The following is a 22,584-nucleotide window of genomic DNA, read 5'->3' as shown; positions in this document are numbered from 1 at the left end:
ATACGATAATAATCTCAATACTCTAAGGTTTTGGATGGTTGGTCAAACAAGATAAGCAGTTTGACATTGCCTTGGGCTTTATGAAAATGTAATAAAAACTGTTTTTCATTACAGCAGTACTATCACTATTTATAGGCTAAATTAATAGATATAAATATTTGTTAGATGCAGCCAGAATGTGTTCTGTTGTAATTTTAGTATTTCCACTGAAAACAATGCCTAAGGCAGAAACATTGTCGAGTGAATCTTTATAGAATGATGTAAGTAAATGTTTTAAGTGATATGCATGTAAAGCATCTGGTAAAGTTATTGCAGACTTCATTGTCTCTTCTTTTTTTAAGATTTTTAAATTGCAGAAATTGTTGCAGAAACTGACCAAGACCAGAATCAACATGAACCAGTTCCATACCGTGACTCACATACTGAATTAACTAAAGCACCATCCCACTTTTCAATGACATCCCACTCAAAGCTCTAGCAAATATAACTGTCTATTTAATCTAGTTTTATCGTTCTCTTGACCATTTCCCAGAGCGAGTCCAGATTGTGGCTATCAATAGACCCACTGCCCTGTTAGCCTTTAGCAATTGAGAGAATGTAGGTCACACGCTGACAAAAGGTCCGGCGTTAGTCTTTTCTGGCTCCCCCAAGAGCCAGGAATGGGAAGCATGCTCTTTATGTAACACAAAACACATTTACATGACGCTATCTAGGCTCTTGGGGGAAACAGGTTTATTTATGGGATTTCATCCCCAGTAGAAAACTCTCTCCTACCAGATGGGAAATACTGACATAAAGTCATTGAGGTTGATGGAGGACTAGGAAAGTGGTCTTTAGGTTTTTAATCAGCTATGGAACAGTACTATTCTTCAACAGTTTGTTTTGTAATTGTCTGTCTGTCTGTCTGTCAGTCGGAAGCCAAACCCCTAGATCCAGCAAAAAAAACACAATAATTCTGCAAAATAATTTGATGAAATTGTACCAGTCATTTTAAACTCTCCCTGATTCTTTTGGGTCCTGACAGAAACTTTGAAATTTAAAACAGAAATGTTTTACAACCACATGGGAGTTGTTACAGCTACAGCGTAATATGAAAAATGCATGAAAACTGATATCTAAACACACATAGTATTTTTCATCACAGATCTACTGTATAATGGCATGCAAAGCTAACCTGTTGTTGCATGTTTGTTTGTGTGCAACAGTGCATTGAATATGCATAGATGTTCATGTCTGGATGAAATTTCAGAATTAAATGTCAACTATTCATGTCCATTTCTGTTACAATGGAAGCTCTGTATGGATTTCAAAATAATGTTTTCAATTGCATAGTGGGGCTGTTTTGGCAATAATGCAGTGAATTGTTTCATTGTCATGTCTTCCCTGCAGCTGAACAGGTTCAGTCTACAGTCTAAAATATCAGTATTTCTTTTAGCATTCATAAATTGTGTTGGTTAAAAATTATTGTGACTTACAGTGTGCTTCAATTTTAACTTCCCCTTCACCTTCAACTTCCAACTTTATTATCCAAAGGGAATTTGATCTGCAGCAGGCTTCAAATCACATCAAGGACATGATTCCCTCCCCTTTCTTGACCTCATGTTCTGTGGATGGAGGGGTCACAAAGGCCTTTTACCTATCTCATCAGTCTTACTCTGACCCATTAGTCGCCAGAAGCCTGCAGGTTTCTTCTGGAAGACTCCAGTCTGAGTGCTGGGGCAGGGCTGTGATGGAGTCATCACCATGTACTGCTGCCATCAGTGCTAATGCAGAGCAAGGCTTTAAGATGGTACAAGCTAACTGTCTCAATAGACCTGTGATGTTCCATTACATCTGCATGGGCGCTAGTGGTAATTAAATTACGCAGTTGACTGGTGTCTGAGTGTTTGGGCAGTCTGTCAAGCCTGCAGTATGTTGGAGTGTCTCGATCAACCTTTAGCGGCTGTGAAGGGCAATGGTGTTTTGAGTGGCAGTAATGAAGTTTAAATGGATTTAAATGATGCCGTTGTTGGATCATCATATTTCATTGGATGATGTGTGACTAAAAATTTTCACATCAGGAAGGTGGTAATTTTATCAGATGAGTTGCCATGCAATTTGCTACAAACATTCATGTCCCCAACAGGGTGACTTGTAATAAATTTGGTGACCCTAATTTTTCCACTGGCACCTTAATCAGGTATTTGGACATCAGCCTCAAGAGCACTATGTGTTTGGTGCTAATTGGCAAATGTTACCATGCTTTATACCTGCTTATCATCCGCATGTTAACTTTGTCATTGTGACCATATTAGAATTTTGCTCAAAGCACCACTGTGCCTTAGCACAACTACAGTCACATAGCCCCTACTGTGGCTGCAGACTCATAGACCTGTTATCATGTAGCCTCATCACTTGGTTATCTGGAGCAGGATTTCTTAAATTCAGTGTTCCAGCATTAAACACTGTGTCTAACAGAGGACCATAGGAAGCGATTGAAATAAACCATGTACACAAGTTATTAGTAACCAAAATGATGTGTCTTACCAATGGATCCACTCAGCCTTGGAGTAAGAGACAGAAATTAAGCGCATATATGATACTTTTCTTTCTCATTGTCAATTTCTTAAATTGGATGGTCCACCCATGTTATAGAAGAAACCAACAATAGTGCTTTATATTGGTGTCAAAACTGAAAATTGCTACAGTGAGCGTTTTGAAATGTGACTTTTCAATTGTTGTATCACCACAAAACAAATCTGTACGGCAATATACCATAGTTGTTTTTGGTGATTTAACTGATCCTTTGAAACAAATCATTGATTATTACAACACATTTTGATGTAGTGTCTCTGTGTCTGATGTGGTAACAGAGTGCTCCTGTTTTTACAAAGCTTCTCACAGTCTTTACAGTAAGGGTACATGTGGAACTTTTTGAGAAGCACAAAACCAAATGCAAATGAGTTGCAATTCATTATTCATTACGGATGCAACAACAAGGCTTCATGTAGCAATTTGTTTATACCGCATGTATTAGCGAGGAATGAAAACAAAAGATTTCTAGCCAACCCTGGAAGAAGCAAGAGTATCAGAGGGATAGAGCATTGTCAAATGTTAATACCCCCCCACACACACACACACACAAACAGACACACACAGACACACAGAAAAAAGTAAAGAGCTTAATGTTCTCTTAGCCCCACACCGCAAATACAAAGTGTGCAAGGTGGCACTGCAATTAATAAAACAGAGCTATGAGAAGTCAGGAAAGGACAAGACAAAAAACTTTAAAGATGCTAGAAAATGTTGTAAGCACCTCGCTTAGAAAACATAGATTTCAATTTCTGGAGGTGCTGAAATGCAAACATAGAGAAACAAAAGACAAAAGTGGTTGAACTATGCAGACAGGGACAGGCAAGGCATTTTAAGCTCAGGAGACTATATTAATGTTCATGCTAAGCTTTCCTTTAACATAAACATTCAAACATAATGTTTTGTGGACAATAATGGAGTGTAGCACAAAAGTAATTTTTTCACCCTTACAAGGCTTTTGGCTCTTGTTTTCTTCCTATGTACAAGTACTCTGGACTTCTTCTTTGTCAACACCAGATGGAGCTCAAGATATTAGATGGAAACAGTAATCTGCTGTTGTCATGGTATCAGGTATCCTGGAGGCAAATTTGCCTTTCCTAGATTTGCAAAGTCATGACCCATCCTACTCTGCGTCTGATTGGCTAGTACTCGTTACCTTTGTTTGTTGGATTGGTTAGGTATAGGCATGAGGAGTAAGATTGGGTAAAATAAGAATACCAGGACAAAACAATCAGAGGCAGAGTAGGGTGGGACATGCCTTTACCAAACCAAAATTTGCAACCTGGAGACACAATACTGCATGTTAATGGCAAGAGAAAAGGAGAGAGGTAGAGGTTGTTGCTCTCTCTCTTTTTTTGTTTCATGTCTGTATCTCTATATTTAGTCTGACGTGTAAAAACCTCACACAACAACTTCCAAAGACAAGATAGATGGAGTATTAATGTGAGACAAATGTCTAGTTATAACATTGAAAATAAAAAGGATAAAGATAAAGTTTTAAAACTAAAGAAAAGATAATGCAATAGGTATCCTACAATGTAGTATTATGGAGGCCTATATTTATGTGCAAAATGGCTTTTTCACATTTAACATGCAATTCTATTGCTACTCTACTGCAATTCAATTTGCCACATGACTGTGATATCATACTTTTCTAAAAGTGGTCATAAGTTTCAACTTGTCTTGTTTGAATACATGTATATGTTCATAAGCATTCACTCATCTATGGTATGTATCTAAAACTACTAAATAACCTGTATTTGTATCTTGCAGTCTTTCCTTATTTGGAGTTGCTCAAGGTTATGCAGAGGGTAATCACTACATGACCTTACAATGCACCGCTAATGTAATGTTATGCATGCTTAAAAAAAGCTACTGTGTTGTTGTTGTTTTTGGTGGGGAAGAATAGAGACGCACAATGGGTCCAGGATTCTAACGAGTTCTGTTCTCCTCCTTTCCTCTGACATCACAAACAGTGTCATCAACCAACTATCCAAAACAACCCATTTGTCATGATCTAATCCTCCGCCACATCGCAGACAAACATATCTCTGATAGTGTTGTTTACAAGAGGGTTCAGCCATTTTGTCCTGATAGCTTGGCACCAGCATCAAACATAAAGTCTGCATCTGCCCGCCTAGAAGGGCTTTTAACCAAACCTCCTTGGCATACACAGATCATTTAAATGTAGATGTAGAACAGCAGCAGCAGCAGCAGCTGTTACCCAAATAGCTTTCATGGGACCAACAAAAATGTTGCTTACTGATAAACTCCAGTCATTTGATTGGTGATTACAAACTAATCATGTATGCTGGCATATTGTTTTTGTTATCAAATTTTTAAATTTAATATTTGTACAGTCAAGAAAACACTAACAGTGATAATCAACTACAAACAACACACTGGGATGGAGAACACATCCAGGGCACACAAAAAAACAGAGGAAAGACGGGGGAGAGGGAGACAAAACACCACAAGCAGAAATAGACACACAGAAACAGACAGACACAAGACAGGGGATCAAACACCTAAGCAAGTTAGAGCTACAACCCGGACCTCACAGATTCAGCGATGCACTGCCATGTGCCCAGAGTCTTGCCCAGGACGCCATTAACGCGCGCAGTGGAGAGTTCCATGTAAACCACATCCAAATGGTTGCGGACAGGTTGTGGGCCGGTTTCCAACGGGTTGCAATCATCTTCTTTGCAGCTCTAAGTCCAGTAAACACACCACGTTTCTAAGTTCCAGAGAGCTGAAAGGCTGACTGGTCATTCCGAATCAAGACATTGACAGTAACAGGTACAGTAACATTAAACAAGGCAGAAATTTTGGATGCAATATTGTTCTAGAACTGATTAACTAGCAATCACGTGCCCAGATCCTCTCAAGAGGAAGGGCAGAGCGGCCATATCACTAAGAACGGATAAAGCCTGTATCACAGTTTTTAGGCTGCAAAGTAATTAACTTAAGGATAGGACGGTTGGGCAAAGGTCTGTTAAGGGACACTGTGGGCCTTGGGTGCCGACCTTTTTTTCACACTGACAACAAAAAATATATATTTGAGAGTTTAAAAAAGTATTTTGAGAGACATTTTTTATTTAAACTTTTTTTATTCTTAAAGATCATACTTTTTGCTAACGGTATGAAAACCTTTTCTCTCAAATATATTTTTTTCTCTCATAAAATGCGTTTTTGCTATCAGTGTGATAACTTCTCGGATCATTTGTTTTCTTGCATGTAATAAAGAAACAAATAGCACCACAGGTAGGGGCTTGAATCAACGTGGGGAGACCCATCCATCTTTCCGTGTCTTTCAAAACATTGTTCAGAGCAATGGAATAGTTTGAGCGGGAGAAGATCTATAGGCCTAAATATTTAAACTGCTTAACAATGGGGATGTTATATCCCCCTTCATTACTGCCATTATATGGTTGATTTACGGACAGTCATTTAAAAGAAGTAGTGCAGACTCTGACCAGTTCGTTTCAAAGCCTGATAAGCTTCCATACTCCTCGCATAAAAATAGAAGGTGAGGAAGAGACTGAGATAGGTTTTCTACAAAGATTGAAACATTGTCTGCAAATAATGAGAGATGATCCTGTGTACTACAAATGCATATTGGTGACACTATAATCGATTGGTGATCATTGCGTTGAGCAAAAGAAGTGGCATTGGCGTCTTACTGTCCTCTGCCGCATCAACAATGTATACTGGCACATTCTTAATGGCATGTTGGAGATCACACTGGCTCTGTCCCGCCTCAGTGCAGCTCAGAGTTGTGTTACTGTGGATTAAGCTCTTGTATTGCGTTGCCGCTGTTGTCTCCGGCTTCTTTATGCAGTAATGATCAACATGTCATCACTCGCATAACTTTCAACAAAAATTTGGGACACTCTGTCATCACTAGAGACATGCACAGGATTGGCTGAAGCTAAACGATGAAAACTGACCAACTGTGTAATCTACCTGTTTAAAATATATATTAACTTTAAAAGTAGCTTCTTCTTCTTTTTTTTTCTTTTTTTACATTTTGCTAAGTTGCAGACGCCACTTTGTTGTGTGTAGTGTGAGCCATTCAAACGCAGAAACAATTTTAAGACTTGATATCTAACAATCTAAAAGTGTTCCCTATTACATCATTAAATGAAATGCAGGCCGATCACACAAGGCTCAATGAGTCACTGGGGTGTGCCAGGTTCAACGCTTGCCTGGTCCACTGCCCAGGGCTACAACAATCCAACAGCCGGATGAGTGTGTTTCCAAAGTGATTGATGAAATGTTAATGTGGAAAACAACGATCCAGAGAATGCTTATCATGATCTAAAAAAAGGCCACAGGGTCACTGTTTAAGAGACTTGAAAGTTGATGAGGTTTGTCAGGAATTCAGATGGCTGGGGAATGTAACGTAGCTGCCTGTTTTCACTGTGAGCCTGCAAACAGAGGTTTTCAATTAGGAGGAGAGCGCTCTTGAAAATAAGGATTATTACATGGTTTGTTCCTGCAGAAAAAGCTAAATCAGGAAAACAGAAAAACCACCAACTTATTGAAAGAGTCACACATACATCGTGAGTGGTGTGATTGCTGTTGGAGGAAAATAGATTTGATTTCTTTTAAAAGAGCTGAACCAAAGTGAAGAATGTATTCTTTTTTTTTTATTTCAGAGGGATAGCGTACCAACTACTAGTGAGGAATAACAGATTGTTGATTACAAATATGAGGACTAATCTGCAAGACAATAGTGGGTATAATTTAGCTAACTGCATGGTTTTGGTCTGTTTTCTTGGGGTAAAGTTTGATGGTTGTAAATTAAAACAATGTGTTCTACACATAATCAATATTCTGCACCCTTAAAAAATAACCTCATAGGGTTGTGTGCCAGCAGTGGAACATCAAATAAAAGTGACATTCCCTCTTTTTTAATTTACTCATATTGCTTTTGCAATGTGTCACCCTCTTTCATCTTGCCTGTTGTTTCATCATATTTACAAAGGGACCTGACAGGTTTAATTCAAGATACAATAATTATTAATTATCATGATAAATGTCTCTGTTCTTCAGTAAGCAGCCCCTAAAGGCAGCTCAGGTAATTCAGTACTTCTTTTGTGTAATGTGTGGCATCTTTTTGCGGCAAAGAGCGAGGTCTGCATTATGAATGGTGAACAAAATGAACCAGGAAATATTCAGTATCTGGGTTTGTGTATGCCTAAATATACAGGACTGCAAACGGGGTCTTCCTCTCAGTTTTTGTGCCTCGGCCAACCTTACAATAATATTATGGTATAAAGGAATTAAACCACATTTCATGAGCAATTTCAACGTATACTTATGATTAGTATAGCCCAGTGAACCATTATTGTATGTTTTATTCTATTTAGTTGATTTATTTAGAAAAACAATGTGAAATTTGTAAGTTATATAAAAAAAGAAAAAACGAGAGCATCAGCAACATACAAGCCACAAATAAGCAATATATATGTTCTTGTTTAAAAGGGGTAGGAAGCAGTTAAGAACATTTCCAGTCCTATACCCCCTCTTAATTTTCATTATTCATAATAGAAATTGAATTTGAATCCATGTTGAATTCAGTCGGCAGCAAATCAACTCTTTGTTTTTGTAATTTTACTTCTTTTAGAACCACTGTGGACAAATTTCAGAGAACACAACAAACATATTCAGTGGTTCATATTGTATTAATATGTAGGCTAAGTGGTGAATGAATGAATGATTTTATATTTGTGTTTGTCATGCCACTAAGTGGCCCATCCCAGGACACCGATACAAAAGTAATTTCCTCCACAGCTTTTGGTCCAATGTCCACACACAACATACTTTGCACAAAATAAAGAATAAAGAATAGAGACCATTTTACAGCAGCCACAAGACAATGGTGCAACCCATACATTGTCCACTATAGAACTAAAAATTTCATACATAAAACTAAATTTTAGACACAGAAAAATAAGCAGGGAATGTGCACTTCCTGACAGAGAATCATGTGTATCATTTTAGCCCACGTTTGTTCTAAAAAGTCTGCAAATAGAAATGTTCAAAAAACCTAGTTAACAGATCTCTTTTACTTAAATTTCGTTGTATAATTGCAATCTTAAACCATGAAAACACAATGGGTCATTTTTTATAAACTGATATTTTAATATGTCAAATTTTAAAAGTAACTGTTTGTTAAATTCCGGTGTTTTTGTGGTTACAGTTGGAGCAGTTACACCCCCTTTACAGTTGTTTTGTGGCTATTAGACTGACAGGAAGGACAGGCTGAACTGAAAGGGTGGGGACAGGAGTGGGATATTAGTTATGGATCCATTATTACAGCATTAAATAGTCCTGAACCAAGCTGCTGTTAAATCACTTCTCAAAATGTAACTAAAAAAACCATTTCATTAAGAACTCAGTTTTATTATTATCATAAGTATTTTTCTATTTTTGTATCTATTAAGCTACATTTTCTTTTTGTATTACTTTAACTGAAATGATTTGCTTCATTGCAGTCCTGAAATGTTTTAATCCTGGTTCAACCATGTACAGTAAAGAAAGTGATAACATTCATTGTAAAAGGGCTGTATAAATTAAAATATATAGTTTTACACATTGTTTTCAAATTTACTATATAAAAGTACATCAAAATATACCTAAATCACTAAAAGTAAAAGTAGGCTACCCACTATTCAGTCTATTTCAAATATGCAGAACAATGTATATTATATGGGCCTAATTGGATTGTAAACAGGAATGCACTAATGTGTAAGCATCAGTTAAATGTTGCAGCTGATAAAGGTGGAGCTAATTTTTTTTTGGAATAATTTTCTGAATTAAGTCAGGAATACTGTATCAATGTTCATCACAGAAAATAAGATGAGGCCAATGATTTTCAGGTTGAAAAAATGTGTACTGAAATGGGTCAGTTTGACCCGAATACCATACAGAGCTAAGTACAGTACTCGAGAAATGCACAGTTAATTTCCACTATTGCACATGGGTAACTATTACTATAACTAATAAATAATGAATTAAGTGCTTTTCTTTCAACTCCCAACGTCAACCGCATGCTTTTATTTTGAAGGTCATAACCGGAACTGCGGTCTTTTATTGCGGAGAGTAAATTCCAGGGTGGATCATCATGGGTGGATCACCAACTGACGTCTCTATTCAGTTTCAGTCAAATCATCGCAATCTGGCAGACAGAGCAGATACATGCGTCTTCTAACAAGAGACACGCCAGCACCTTGTGTGGTGCTCTTGTAAGTTTCGGAAAATACTAGAACATCTGTGGGACGTCTTCTAACCGAAATTAGATAACGTATCGGCGAACGAACACCCCGAAAAAACACAAAAATGGACGAAAAGCCGTTTACGAAAGAACTTGATCAGTGGATCGAGCAGCTTAACGACTGCAAGCAGCTGTCGGAGGGACAGGTGAAAACATTATGTGAAAAGGTGAGCTCTCTCTTAACTCTAACTTACTGTCAACGTCTCCTCTCTCCTTGCCGACGCCTTCCAGACATTCTTAAAATGGCGTCTACAGTGTACATTTCACTGTGCCGTGCGTATTTTACAATCACTTCGTGGTTTTTGTTTTGGGTGTTTCAATCGTTGCTTGGAATCTTATCAATCAATCAAGCAATCAATGAATCAATCATACATGATTTGTATAGTACTTTCCATGATTATAAAATGTAACAGAAAGTGCGTCTCATAATCTATACAAAACAACAGTTTAGATTTGTATTTTATAAACAACAACAGCTTTCACTGAGGAAAAGATAGCATGACTCTCTTACAGTGAGGAACACCAAGCAGTAAAAAAGGCTAAAAGGCATAGATAAACACACAGACAAATACATTGATGGATAAATGTACAAAGCTCACTTAAAAGCCAGAAAAAAAAGAAGGTAACGTTGGGTCTTTAGTTTGCTTTTAAAAGTATCAACAGTCTGTGCTGCCTTCACGTCTTAATTAAGGTTGTTCTGGAGGCGTGGACCAGCTAACGCTAATGAACTACCAGCCCATGTTGTCGCTGCCTGTGGGTTTACCAGCCAGGAAAGGGTCAGCATAGCTGTGTGGATTCAAGTCACATACCACATTTACAGCCCTCCTCGTTCAAACTGCCAGTGTGACCTTTGTTATGTCTTCTTAGCTTAACCCTTGTTAAAATGAACTTCAAAATCAACATTGTTGTATTGTTGACGCTTTCTTTTGATGTTTTTAACTTTTTCATATGTTTTTGTCCCTTTTTTATCAACGCTTTTTTTCAATGTTTGTCACTTTTTTTGACGTTTTCAACACTACATAATATTAAGTTAGTAATTTCAGTTTACAGTTATTTTTGGAATTTATGGTCAATAAACCCCATTTATAGGAAATTATACCTAATGTTTGAAATTAGGAATTATTTAGACTAAAATTAAAAGAACTGATGTTGATGGATAACTACAAACTGGAATGTCAACTTTTACTCAATACTATTTCAAAACCTCTTCGAATTTTTGACTTGAGGACAACATGAGGTTTAAAAACAAGAGTCATACAACTACATACATACACATACCTACAGACACACATGTAAACAAACCGCTCTATGAGGATTGTAAACAGTAATACAGTAGGGCATTGCAATGAATACACTATAAAAAGGGGTGGAATAAATAATTATTAATTATAAGTTGCTTATATATATCTGAGGTATGTGGATATGACAGTATATGCAGTGTATATTTGATGCCATGGTACTAAAACAACCCACAAAACAATACTTTGAGCCTTTCTACCCTCAAAGACTATCCTAATGTAGGCTAATGTGCAGAACATTGCAGCCCCCCGAAAAGTTGGTAAAGGCTTACTGTAAAAAAAATTAAGTTAAAAGGGGGCTGAATCTCATTTCTCTATCATACCCCTTAGCATCGTTTTAGCCTTAGTTGGGTTATCATCTTCTATGAATGTGTGCTACATGATTACTTTGCTTTTCTCACAGGTAGTTTAGGAAGTTGCCATTAACCTCTGACCCTTGCTAAGTTTGTATTTCACTTCTCTAGTCAGTACTCAGTGAGGCTGACTTGTTTATTGGGCAATAAAGTGGTCAACTTTCAAACTTAAACATGAAATATATGACTTAATTGGTCAAAGATACATTGTGTGAATGGGAAGTCTTGACTTCTGAACCTTATCTATCCTCTGCTTTTACTTCCAGTTGGTAGACATGTGTCACACAGGTAAACCTAGAGGGAATGTAAGCAAATGACGGGGACGACTGAACACGGCATGGCTAGACTTTTTCCCTGACGCCGTCCTCTTTGAGGTCAAAGAGGTGTTGTCATCTTAGCGTGGCTTTGACCTTTAAGCCACTTAAGTGCTGCTTGCTTGTTGATCTTATTTAACTTTTACACTTAATGTGATTCATTCAAACAGAAACTGAAAACAGAACATGTACAGAGTTTTCAGTATTCATGTTTTTGCTTTGCTCCTGCTTTAGCTGATAACTGGCCAACTGACTCTGCAGACTTCTGGTTTGAGTTGGGGCCTAACTCCATTCTCACCTCCCCATATTTCTGCTCAGACAATCAGCTGATTTCCAGCTCTAGATGTCAGTCACACACAGTTTCACCTATAGACATTTTTTAATCTTCACAATGGGGTGTTTCTTGATTTTCTTTTAAAAACTAGGCCCGCTACTATATTTGGAGTGCTGGAAGTTAACCAAGGAACATAATACTTTTTCTTTCCTGCCGCTCTCCACTGTTTCCTCCCAAATGCAGCAAAGATTCCATAAAATAATTGAGAGGAAAAAGGAAACCTACAGTTTCTTCACCCTGCTGTAGCCTTGTCACAGCTTGTATGAGCTCAACTGCTCCACACTGTCTTCCTGCATCTACAGTATCCATCCTCCACCCTGTGACTTTTGTTAATTTATTCAGCAGAATGCAACCTCACATCCTCCTCCTTGATTTAAAAATAGCAGAGGATATGATTGATTTTTTTGAGTTTCATCACCAACACTATCATATCTATTGTAATGGGATCAGAGTGTGTGACTCATATCAGGATAACACTGTTCATTGTGACTCTGAGAACGGCCGTCTGTTTTTGGATGTATGGGGGTGTGGAGGAATGGGATGTGCTGTGTAATCTGTCCTTAGTCTTTTCATTCCTGCTTTCTCAGAAAAGGCAGAGTTTCTGCTTGGTGTCTAGTGAGCAGGCAAGAGGGAATACTCTGTCATAATCAACAATGCAGTATTTCCCCATCTCAAGGATCTGGGTGGGTTGTTTGTTTACAATGTAGTATTGTAATCTAGGGCCGGGCAATATATCAATATTATATCACCATTGATATATGAGGCTAGGTATCGTCTTAAATTTTGGATATCGTAATATAGAACACAAATGTTGTCTTTTCCTAGTTTTAAAGGCTGCATTACAGTAAAGTGATGTCATTTCTGAACTTACCAGAAGTCAGTCATTGTATCCACAAATTTGGTGATTAATTATCAAAACTGTCATTGTGTAAATATATTGTGAAAGCACCAGTCAACCTGACAATATCAGCATCGATGTATTTGGTCAAAAATATGGGGATGTTTGATTGTGTTTGCTTTTTCATATCGTCCAGCTCTATTGTAATCTGCTTGATCATTTAAGCATATTTACATTAAGCAAGGCCAGAAAAAGCTCTGTTTACTGGAAATTGGTTTTGTGTTTCTCAAACATTACTGCCCTATGGCATCATTCAAAGGTCGTCAGAATGATGTAATATATTGGTCATGTGGCAATACTTGCCCCACTTCCTGGAGCTGAAGTCCTCTCTATGACCGTCTAAAACCTGTCACTGTTTACACCAGTTGGATGCAACTAGTCAGGGCAGTTTGCCAACTAGGGTCACAGTTTTACTCCAAGAAATGAGCCCGTGTTCCACATGATGGTTTGTTGTCCTACCACAACGCCTGATATAGAGAACTAAGTTTGCATCGTGGATCCATTGAAGGTGTTCAAAGCGATGTCACGCGTGTTTTTAGGCTTGAACATTTGTTGTCAGATACAGCAAACATCTCCTCACTATCCGCGAGCTGCCTGTTCCCAGAACACACCGTGAACAAACTTGGTCTCTTTAGACAGCCCAGGGTCTACAAACTTCTACAAAATAAACTGTGCCCACCTGCACCACAAAGCATACACAAACAGTGTTCCAGCCAATAACCAACAAGAAGGATGTGGGGGGTTAGTGCTGAAAAGCACTTAAGGGACGGGCAGGGGATGAGGAGGAGAGAGGGGCAAGCTAGTCTAATTTTTTTTTTTTTTTAAATACTTCTAATGTCAACAAGAAGTGAAGTCACCTGACAGCACCTTTTAAGCTGAGCAGAAATACAAAGATAGTGGAACAGTAATATCAGAAAAAAATATTTAAAATATCAAAAAGATAGATGAAAGTATGTAACAACACTGCGACCAAAAAGACTGATGTTAACAAAATGTTGTTAAATGCATCTCAGCAAAATTCACAAAGTGTCATAGTAGAAAACATGGACCCAATCTGGCATCATCTGGCTGCCGCTGATTTCCACACTGATTTATAGTGCTGTTGCCAGGCAGATGCTTAACTATTAACTACTGTAAATTAAACCTTGTGTGACGTCATTGTTTGTGGTTGTAGTTGTGCCTAGTCGTCAAGCTTAATGTCTGCAGGAAAATCTTTGGCCTTGTTTAACTGACTTTTACTGGAATTATATTGGCGTTCAAAATGCTGACTTTACTTTCTTACCTCTTGGCAAGGCAGTTTGATGTCTGTGTGCCGTCTCTGGCACAACTGTCATCTAGGAGGTTCCCTCCCTGCAGCTTCTCTGTAGCACTTCTGCTACAGGTGTGGTACTTTGGTCGAGGTGCTTGCATAACATCTGCCGTCATCCTTTTCAATTACAGCTGAACTGGCATCCACAGTACAAAATGTGAATGGGGCATATCGCAGGTGGGGCCAAATTGTTTTGTTAAAGGCAAAATATGTGTCAAACAATTCCGAATGTGGTAGTGTGGTGCCGCAGAGACGTCCCCGGCCTTAAAATTGTATCCTACAGACTACAGATCCTTGTAAAAATCACGCTAAAAATGATTTTCATTTTTTTATTTTAATATTTTGCAATGAAAATGAGAATAATGATACAAAAATGACCATTCCCTAAAATATTGTGACTCATATCGCTATATCAGTCAAAAATAATCGCAATTAGATGATTTCCTCATATCGTCCAGCCCTAGTAGATAGCCTCTCTGACTCAAAGTATATGACGACGATCATATATTGCTGTTCCACTTCAGCACAGGCATGGACCTACAGAGTCAAATGGCCTGCTCAATCTGTCATCCACAGCCCAGTCATTGAATGCCTCCTGCCACATGGTAGTACGGGCACGTGGAGGATGTTTATGTGGATGTAATATAGGTCAGTGTTGTGCAGTTCTCTCTCTCTCTCTCTCTCTCTCTCTCTCTCTCCCCCTCCCTCTCTGTGTGTGTCATCTGCCTGGAAAGACAGGCCGACTTCAGCAATCTGTCAATTCTCTTTATCTCACCATGGTTGCATTTGTTGTTTAAGGGAACATTATAAAAACATTGGGCGCTGCTCAGAATGTGCCCCAGACAAAACACCAGGCATTTATTTGGGAGGACATAACCTTTCACGGTTTCTATTGTCCACCTTCCCATGATTTTGCAGATGCCTCTTTCCTGTTTTTTGTCACCAAATGTAAGATAAACCACTTATAGAAACTGAACTACCAACCAAAGAGATTTAATTAGAAGCTACAAACATTCTGAGAGCTGAACACACAACCTTTCAAAACGTCTTTCTGTCCTGCACAGGTCCCGGCGCCCGTCAGTAGACAGCCTTAATACATTATTATGGCACGGACAAATGCTGTAGGCAGCGCTTTTTCAGTAGTCATTGCATGTTTCTAATTCTAATTTATGATTTATTGGAGAGGATCAACTTTTTGCACACACTCAAACACACAACCAGCCTATATGCAAACAGAAATGATGTAAGAGTTTATTTGCAAATAGAGCGGGGAAGAGAGACTGGATCACAAGTGGTCATTCAGGATGTGTTTGGAGATCCATTCTCCTGCTAGAAGGGAACACACCCAACCACTTGTAATCAGATCACTCAGGACAGATGTTTAAACCAGCTCAAAACAGGCCCACAGCTAAAAGAATGTGGTCCTATGTGGCCTAATCCACCTCCGAATCTGGTCTGAGTGATCGGATCTCAATGCATCATGCGTGCATTCCCACCTGTACTTAGAGCTGTCCCCTTGTTGCTGGCTCACTCAGATCGCAGGGCTTCTGTCTCCCTTCTTGTTCAATATTTCAAGTGTGGCTTAGTGCGTCAGATATGTCTGGTCGTCATTCAGCTCAGACAATTTCTCTCTCAGCCTGAGGATTAGTCTTCTCCTTTTTGAAAAGCTCATCCTGCTGACCGACCCCTTAGTCACACCAGCTGGCCAAGCTAGACCGACTGCAGGAATAGTCCTTGTTGTGGGACTCCAGATTTAGTACAACTCTATACCCAAAATACAGAGAATCTATTCAGTTCAATTATACTTTGTTGAGTCAAATCAAAACAGAAATAATCTCAGGACACTTTACAGATAGAGCAGGTCTAGACCACACTCTATAATTTTACGGTTGTTTTATTTATTTTTTATTTTTTATTTTTATCCATGGAATTACAGTTAAAGTGTGTGTGTGTGTGTGTGTCTCTGTGCAGGCAAAAGAGATATTGACCAAGGAGTCGAACGTTCAAGAGGTGAGATGTCCGGTAACGGTGTGTGGCGACGTGCACGGCCAGTTCCACGACCTCATGGAACTGTTCAAGATCGGAGGGAAATCTCCAGACACAAACTATTTGTTCATGGGAGACTACGTTGACAGAGGGTACTACTCCGTAGAAACCGTTTCTTTATTAGTTTCACTTAAGGTAAGTTATCATTTAAAAGGTCCTCACACATTTGACCAGTTCCGAAACTGAATGGGGGTTTTGACCACACAGCTCTGTTGTTTGCTGGTGTTTCAGGTACGCTACCGGGAGCGCATCACAATCCTCCGAGGGAACCACGAGAGCCGACAGATCACACAAGTTTACGGCTTCTATGATGAATGCCTAAGAAAATATGGCAACGCCAATGTTTGGAAGTACTTCACCGACCTGTTCGACTATCTCCCCCTTACGGCCTTGGTAGACTCTCAGGTGAGAATTGGTTGGTTTCACAGATAAATATACCTTTTGTTGTGACAGAGTTTAATGTTGCATTGTAAAATGAAATATATAACCTTGCTAGATGGGAATTATGAGTTCAATGATGTGATGGATATAGACGCTGATGGTCAGAGAGAAGTATTTTGTACTTGTATTTACTACTTATACTAAAATCTTCACTCATCCTTCCAGATATTCTGCCTTCATGGAGGCCTGTCACCGTCTATAGATACTTTGGATCACATCAGAGCACTGGACCGTTTACAGGAAGTGCCGCATGAGGTAGATGGCTAATACTTCATTTTATGTTGCTGGCCAAGTGGCTTTTAACACTTTTTAGCAAACAATTTTGGTTGTAAAATAACTGTCATCAAAAAATGTTTGTCAGTAACTTTATCATAAACAATACTTCAAGGCAAAAAAGGAAGCATTGTGTTGATATAGTCTTTTCTCCATAATTCACTGTATTTGCAGATAGACATGGTGGCTGTTTAAGTATTTAATAGCAGGACTGCGTATTTGTTTCCTCGCCAACATGCTCCTCTTTGTCTCCCGCAGGGTCCCATGTGTGACCTGCTGTGGTCGGACCCCGACGACCGCGGTGGCTGGGGCATCTCCCCTCGAGGGGCCGGCTACACTTTTGGCCAGGACATCTCTGAGACTTTCAACCATGCCAACCGCCTCACGCTGGTGTCCCGTGCCCACCAGCTGGTTATGGAGGTGCGTCTCTTATTTAAATTTACCAGGCAATTACACATTTAAGTATAATTCAGGACCGTGGCTGTTACAATTCATAGACTTCCCAGATGCAGTCAAGAATTACCCACTTCACTGGTGTTTTGTTGCTTAAAGCAAACTGAACTAAATAAGCAGAAATCAAACCAAGCATTTCTCTCAACCACTACTGCTACAGAAAACCAATAAGACAAACGGCTATACCACCAGCTTGAACTGTCAATACACAGAATCAAAAAAGTAGATTTTCATTACAGTAGCACTTTTTGAATTGTACTGAATTGTACACCTCCGGTGAATAATGCATCTGTTTCCTCCAGGGTTACAACTGGTGCCATGAGAGGAATGTGGTGACAATATTTAGTGCTCCCAACTACTGCTACCGCTGTGGCAACCAGGCAGCTATCATGGAACTAGACGACACCCTCAAATACTCATTGTAAGTATAACAAAAAACTGAGAGCTGCAGTATGTGATTGTGTGTATCCCTAAAAGATAAAGCTCTGCATGATTATGTTCTCAAATGTGTAATGCCTGAAATGATGCTACATACTGTATGTATGCATCATTCTAAACAATGCTTAGTAGTATGCTTACAGTATGTATGAGTTGCATTTATGATTGGTTGACAAATCTCATGTTTTTTTCTACTTTTTATTTCTTCTCCTAACCAGTTTGCAGTTTGATCCTGCACCTCGCAGAGGGGAGCCTCACGTCACTCGCCGCACCCCAGATTACTTCCTGTAAATTCTGACCTTTGACCCTTGTACAGTCAGGCCCAGTATTGCCATTATGTATGACATTCAACCGATAACATGAATGGGGGGGAGGGGGCAGGGGGCTACACAGCAGTGCACATTGTATATCCACACAAAGATCTATTTAAGCATTTAGCAAACAAGAAATGTCTGTCTTTGAATGGACCCAAAGGTGTGTTCCATATGTGTAACAATATTCATTGCTGAGGACTTGTATTGAAAATCTCCCCCGCTATGTAAAACGGTGACGTTTAAATTCCTCATTCTGTTCCTGGTGCAGCTGGACCAAATGCACCAAGGTCAAGGCGAAAATTTGCTACGTCAAATGCGGCTGTTTGAACTCTACATGCGATGGCCTTTATTTAGGAGATCTGAACGTGATCTATTTGCACTATTGTAAATCTAAACAAATGTAACATATGTGAAAAGATGAATATTATTTCACACTACAGATGCTTTTTTTTTTTTTTTTTTTTTTAATAAAAAAAGATACAAATAAAACCCAGATCAGGCAAGTTTTACACAAGGTTTCTTTGCCCTGTGTAACTTTTAAAGAAAGCCCTTCCTATGCAGTCACACAGCTTAGCCTGGTGCATATGATAGACAGATAATGGGGTGTTCATCCACATCCACTCGCTGGCAACCATTGAACTACCAGAGTCTGTGTTAACCAAACCATTTCAATAATAAAGATGAAGGTGGCTCCTTGATATGAATGTGCTGTTACCTTTCTTTTCTTATGATACTGAAAAACATTGCTCTGAATGAGATGCCAACTGGTGGACTGGCTTAGAAGGTCCCTTTGATGTTTGATTAATTCTGAACTGAACCACCTGGAACTCAGCCAGTTCACCAACCAGGGAGTAGGTCAGTCATCTGTACCAGTTGGCTGGCATTGCTAAAATTGAAGCTTTAGTTCAGGGTGTGTTGTTTGGATAGGTTTGCACACTGATGACCTTCCTCTTGGAGAGTTACTGTAATGGTAACTAAACTGTCTCACAGATACATAGTTTATCAGGACCTCTTTGTTAATATTGAAAAGTTTTTATTTTTGTTTATTTCTTCTTTTCAAGAAAAGCAGACATTCTATACGCGCGCACACACACCTCTACCACCATCTTGCCAGTGTGAGCACAATTCTGAGCTTTGACAGCCACTAGTACAATGTTTGATCTTTTTTACTGTCCATCTCAGTAAAGGATTTTGTAGTCTTTACCTTTAAACATTGGCTTTTAAGCATTATCATATTGTATATATGAGATTTTTAACGTTTTGGTATATTAATATAAAAAAATCAATACCGATGCATCATTTAGAAATATATAAAGCGTTTTTTATGCACTTGAGGAGCACTTGAAAGTACCATAGTCTTAGGTGATGAGGATCTGTAATAGGAGAAAACGCCACCCCATGGATGATTAAAGACTAACGACTTTTTCTTTCATACAGTATGTTGGCTATAACTAATGCCAAAACGGCAAAATGGTACATATGTATAACCTTACCAGAAAATCATACCAAAAAAAATACAAATCGCGTGCAAGCCATTACATCATAAGCCATTATAATCGGCCTTAAGGGCAAATTAGTGTTGGAAACAGGGATGCAATCGGTGCTGGACTAAATAAATAATTATTAGTATAACCGGTTAATTATATATCGTGGTAGGTGGCCATATGTATAGCATACAGTGTATACTTGCCATACGTTATATGTATGTGTTTACATTTACTGAAAGGTGCATGCCGTTAGCTTATTGTACTTACCAACGATTGCGAAAATCACAGAATTTCTATTGAGTTGTTGCTGTTGATTATGTCAAAAATAATGACTTAGAATCTCCAAATAGTTACTCAGTATCTCAAAAATAATGAGATAAGATTTCTCAAAATGACATTTTTCAAAATAACGAGAAACTCTCGAAATGATGAGATAATATCGTAAATAATCAAAATAATTACTGAGTAGACAGTATAATCACCCACAGTAATATTTCAAATTTTATAACCAGAATGTCATCCAAAAAAATACAATTGGCGTGCAAGCTCATTTTGCGATTGCATAACTCCTAGCATATTTATTTACTGTGTTTTTGTAAAGTAGCCTAATAATAAAAGGTTAGGTTGGTTAGATAAACAGGGCCCCCCCCCTTCTCCAGTATCTGACAAAGCGGCAGTCAGCCTCCGGGCGGCAGGACTCACGCTCACCAGGTTGATCCAGAGACTTCCAGCCGCTATTGGTGCCTCCGAATCTGTCAGGCCCTGCTGTTGACTACAGAGGAATTTCCCCTCTGGATCCGAGTTAAAACATTTACGGTACGTAGTTTCGCAAAGCAAAATGTATTCTTTAACATTTTGTTGATCTTTGGAACTCGAGGTAAAATTGATCTTTAAAACGTGTTTACATTTGTGTTTGAATAGCTTCGGTGTGGTTGCTAAGAGGCCTCACTGACGTAGCGTCAGCGTAACGTCAAGCTAAGATGCTAGCTTAGTGCATGGTAATGCTAGCTGTCTGATTCGCTTACCATTTAACCGATAGTAGGGGGTTGCTTGAGTTGTAAAACACATTACGAGGTGGGTATTGTAGCTAGCGTTTAACATGCGAAACTGGTGTTGCATGCATTAAAGAGCACCCATTTAGTTAATTTCATAGTTTGCATTAACGTTACCGTCGTTTAGCATGTTAACAGGTGGCTAGCTAAATGTATCGTTGGTTAGCTTGGATGTAACGTTACCGCTAGCTATGCTAGCTAATGCTAATTAGTTAGCTAATGCTAACTATTTGTCTTTTGAATTTATATTGGTAATAACAAAGCTAACGTAGGTATTGCTAATTTGTGTTTACATGTTGTATCAGGTTTATCATTGTTCATGTAACGTTAGCTACCTAACGTTAACTATTATTGGCTTGTAACGTAACAGTCTAGCTATAGCGGAATAACAGACAACTTGTCAATATTAGCTTAGCTAGCTAGTGGTAGCGTTAGCTATGACCAGACGTTAAATTAAGTTTTCAGCTAATACAAGTTTACTTTGTCAAATTTTGTACATTACTATTTGCCTTAAGATGAATCATGCACAAGTTGAAGTAGATAATGGGATTACATGTTTTACATTTTGTACCTTTTTGTACCATTTTGTACGATTCCATGCGACATATTTAAAAACAAAACACGATTGATTTGATATTCATTTAGGTATCATTTAAGGTGTTTAATAATCTTGTTGTTCTACTCTACAGATAATGCCCACTATAAAACTACAGAGCTCTGATGGGGAAATTTTCGAGGTGGATGTTGAGATAGCCAAACAGTCTGTCACAATCAAGACCATGTTAGAAGGTATAGCTATCTATTTAAATCAAAACAAACAGCTGGTGTGGTGTTATCTTTCTTTGCGCCATTTAAGTTAATTAAATAAATGCAAATTTTGTTCAAGGTTACTGATGATTGATTAGATTTGTTTTTCTTTATTTCCATGTCATGCACACAAGTGCCCAACCCTCATGGGCAAACATTTCCGAAAGATTATAGGTTTACACCATATATCAACAGGCACATTTTCTCTATACATGAGACATGAAGATTTTGTTCCTTAACTCCTGAATATCACAAAGTGAGCTGGGTCTGAAAAATATAGACAAATAGTTTGATTAGAATGACAATTTCAATTCATAAGCTGATGTCTGGCATTCATTGATTGACAGATTTGGGAATGGATGATGAAGGAGATGATGATCCAGTTCCCCTCCCTAATGTGAACGCTGCCATCCTCAAGAAGGTACAGAACACACTCACTGCGATACTAGACAAAAAAGTTTAGTGTGGTGTTTAAACCCTTCAACTAGGGCTAAACAATTATGGTCACAATGATGATAACGATTATTTTCACGATTATTCTCTAATTTAGGGGACAAAATATTTGTATTGCACTCAAACATGTAAATAAACCGACTGCTGTCACTTTCATGTTGTCCTACATTCCTGACAAATCTTTGCATCAAAATGCTTAAGTTTGGCAGGGAGTAGACGTAGGGCCGTTGGTCTATATACTTTCTATGAGCGTACAACACATTTTTAAACATCAATATTGCAGTCAATCATGTTCATTTAATTGTGGGAAGTAAAAATTGTGATCACAATTAATATTCGATTAATTGTGCAGCCCTACCTTCTACTCCAGTTTGAAGTGCAGTGCTGATTAATGCCATACATACCGTGTGTGTGTGTGTGTGTGTGTGTGTGTGTGTGTGTGTGTGTGTGTGTGTGTGTGT

General features: G+C 38.5%; 3 protein-coding genes across 3 annotated transcripts in view; 2 read left to right on the top strand and 1 right to left on the bottom strand.

The window, feature by feature from the left end:
• The first annotated feature begins 9,675 nt into the window (after positions 1-9,675).
• Positions 9,676-18,838, top strand: ppp2cab (protein phosphatase 2 catalytic subunit alpha b). The gene is made up of 7 exons (XM_034889263.1): positions 9,676-10,020; positions 16,331-16,540; positions 16,637-16,810; positions 17,012-17,101; positions 17,378-17,539; positions 17,875-17,993; positions 18,229-18,838. Exons 1-7 carry the CDS (start codon positions 9,919-9,921, stop codon positions 18,299-18,301), a joined length of 930 nt encoding a protein of 309 aa, XP_034745154.1. The 5' UTR covers positions 9,676-9,918; the 3' UTR covers positions 18,302-18,838.
• tcf7 (transcription factor 7) overlaps positions 15,864-22,584 on the bottom strand; it is a 76,093-nt gene continuing 69,372 nt past the window's right edge. Inside the window, exon 14 of the transcript XR_004658956.1 lies at positions 15,864-15,874. The gene's annotated coding sequence lies outside the window, so the exon portion shown is untranslated. The remainder of the gene's footprint in view (positions 15,875-22,584) is intronic.
• The window catches only part of skp1 (S-phase kinase-associated protein 1), a 4,694-nt gene continuing 2,469 nt past the window's right edge, over positions 20,360-22,584 (top strand). The window contains exons 1-3 of the mRNA XM_034890850.1: positions 20,360-20,627; positions 21,553-21,652; positions 22,018-22,091. Of these exons, the coding sequence (XP_034746741.1) occupies positions 21,556-21,652; positions 22,018-22,091 (171 nt within the window). The 5' untranslated portion in view covers positions 20,360-20,627; positions 21,553-21,555. The remainder of the gene's footprint in view (positions 20,628-21,552; positions 21,653-22,017; positions 22,092-22,584) is intronic.

Source organism: Etheostoma cragini, chromosome 13 (assembly GCF_013103735.1).
Source record: "Etheostoma cragini isolate CJK2018 chromosome 13, CSU_Ecrag_1.0, whole genome shotgun sequence".
NCBI lineage: Eukaryota > Metazoa > Chordata > Actinopteri > Perciformes > Percidae > Etheostoma > Etheostoma cragini.
Note: the sequence above shows the minus strand (reverse complement) of the source record. Positions and strands in the feature narration are given on the sequence as shown.